We start from the raw sequence: 1494 nt of genomic DNA, 5'->3' as shown, positions 1-1494 counted from the left end.
CATCTACATATTTGCAATGTCAGCCTTTTACATTAAAGTTCTGATGGAGGAAAATAGCAGCACTGTCTGGAAGGCAATGAAGGAGTCCCCTGCATCAGTTATTCTAATGGCCTACTGTTTCATCTCTCTGTGGTTCGTCGGTGGACTCACAGGCTTCCATTTGTACCTTATAGGCACGAACCAGGTTGGTTAAGTCCTGCTTTGTTAATATCCAGTTTTTGCATCCACATATGATATGCTCAATTCATGAAAGACCAATTAGTGGGATACTCATGTGGGATAAATAGGGATTTGGCTAGGATTTCACTAACCGTATGTCTTTACCCTATTAATAAATAGATTACAAGCTTGCTTATTGAAGAACACTGGAAGAACTTGTCGAGTCTTTGATTTTCAAATTTTGTTTGTATTTAATGATGGATCTGTATCTGCCTCTCAACTATGATAGATATAGGCCTGAATTGTTTGAGCTTCAATTTGAAGTTCTGAAATTTGTGGCTGGAATTAGCATTACTCTTGGTGTCTAGCATTGTACTTTGTGTGTATGTGTATCTGCTTAGCGGTGGGTTTGGATTGTTACAGTATGTGTGAGTTTGATTTGTAATAACCAGCTTGATATCGCTCCATTTTTCCAGACCACCTATGAAAATTTCCGGTACCGAGCTGACAGCAGGTCAAATGTCTACAATCGAGGTTGTCTGAATAATTTTCTGGAAGTATTTTGCTCAAAAGTAGAGCCCTCAAAGAACAAGTTCCGAGCCTTTGTGCAAGAGGAGGTACTGCCACCTCCAGCCCCTCCTTTACGCGGGATGGGAGCAGCCGAACAAGATGATTTGGGCGGGGATCCACGGTCAAAGGTTGAAGATGATCTAGATATTGGTGAGGACCTACTGAAGATTTCCCAGCGACATAATATCGACGACATTAACGAGGATATACGCAGCAGAGGGAGCACTGGTCCTCAGCTTAATGTCTCAGAGGCTGACTCTAGTTTGGGTTCTGATCATCGAGCTCCCACAATTCGATCAGATGCTCGTCACTCAAGTTGGGGTCGCAGAAGCGGAAGCTGGGACATAGCATCCGAGGTTCTTGCCAATGCCAATGTTACTGAAAGCAAAGCCTATGCCCCTTCCAAAGAAACTCGTCAGTGACGAGGTTTATCATATCAGCCATTCCGAATACAAACCATGATTCTAACAATCAAATTCAGGTGTCGAAAAGACGCTGGAGAAACGGAATTTGTTCACTTCAGGCATTAAGGTATGCTCTAATATTTTGTGGAAATGCTGCTTCTAATTGTTGGTTGCTGGAAGAAGGTGAAAGAATGTTTCTGCCAAAATCTACTCTGCTTTCATTCTCGTCTTTGATGTTGATAATTTGTGTAACATTGTCTGTGAACTGAGTTATTTCCTGTGTGGTTTATTCTTTGTGTAATTAGTCACTACATGAAGCTTGGACTTCAAAAAAAAAAAAAAAAAAAAAAAAAAAAAAAAA

The 1494-nt window shown here is 40.9% G+C and overlaps 1 protein-coding gene across 1 annotated transcript; it reads left to right on the top strand.

Moving 5' to 3' along the window:
* Nucleotides 1-1494, top strand: LOC111786827 (protein S-acyltransferase 8-like; the record flags this gene model as incomplete). The annotated part of the gene is given in 2 exon segments (XM_023667045.1): nucleotides 1-184; nucleotides 636-1494. Coding segments are annotated over 2 exon segments (700 nt in total), but the record flags the coding sequence as incomplete, so codon positions are not given.

The sequence above is a fragment of the Cucurbita pepo genome, unplaced genomic scaffold (assembly GCF_002806865.2).
Source record: "Cucurbita pepo subsp. pepo cultivar mu-cu-16 unplaced genomic scaffold, ASM280686v2 Cp4.1_scaffold002945, whole genome shotgun sequence".
Taxonomy (NCBI): domain Eukaryota; kingdom Viridiplantae; phylum Streptophyta; class Magnoliopsida; order Cucurbitales; family Cucurbitaceae; genus Cucurbita; species Cucurbita pepo.
This window is presented reverse-complemented; position numbering and strand designations above follow the sequence as displayed.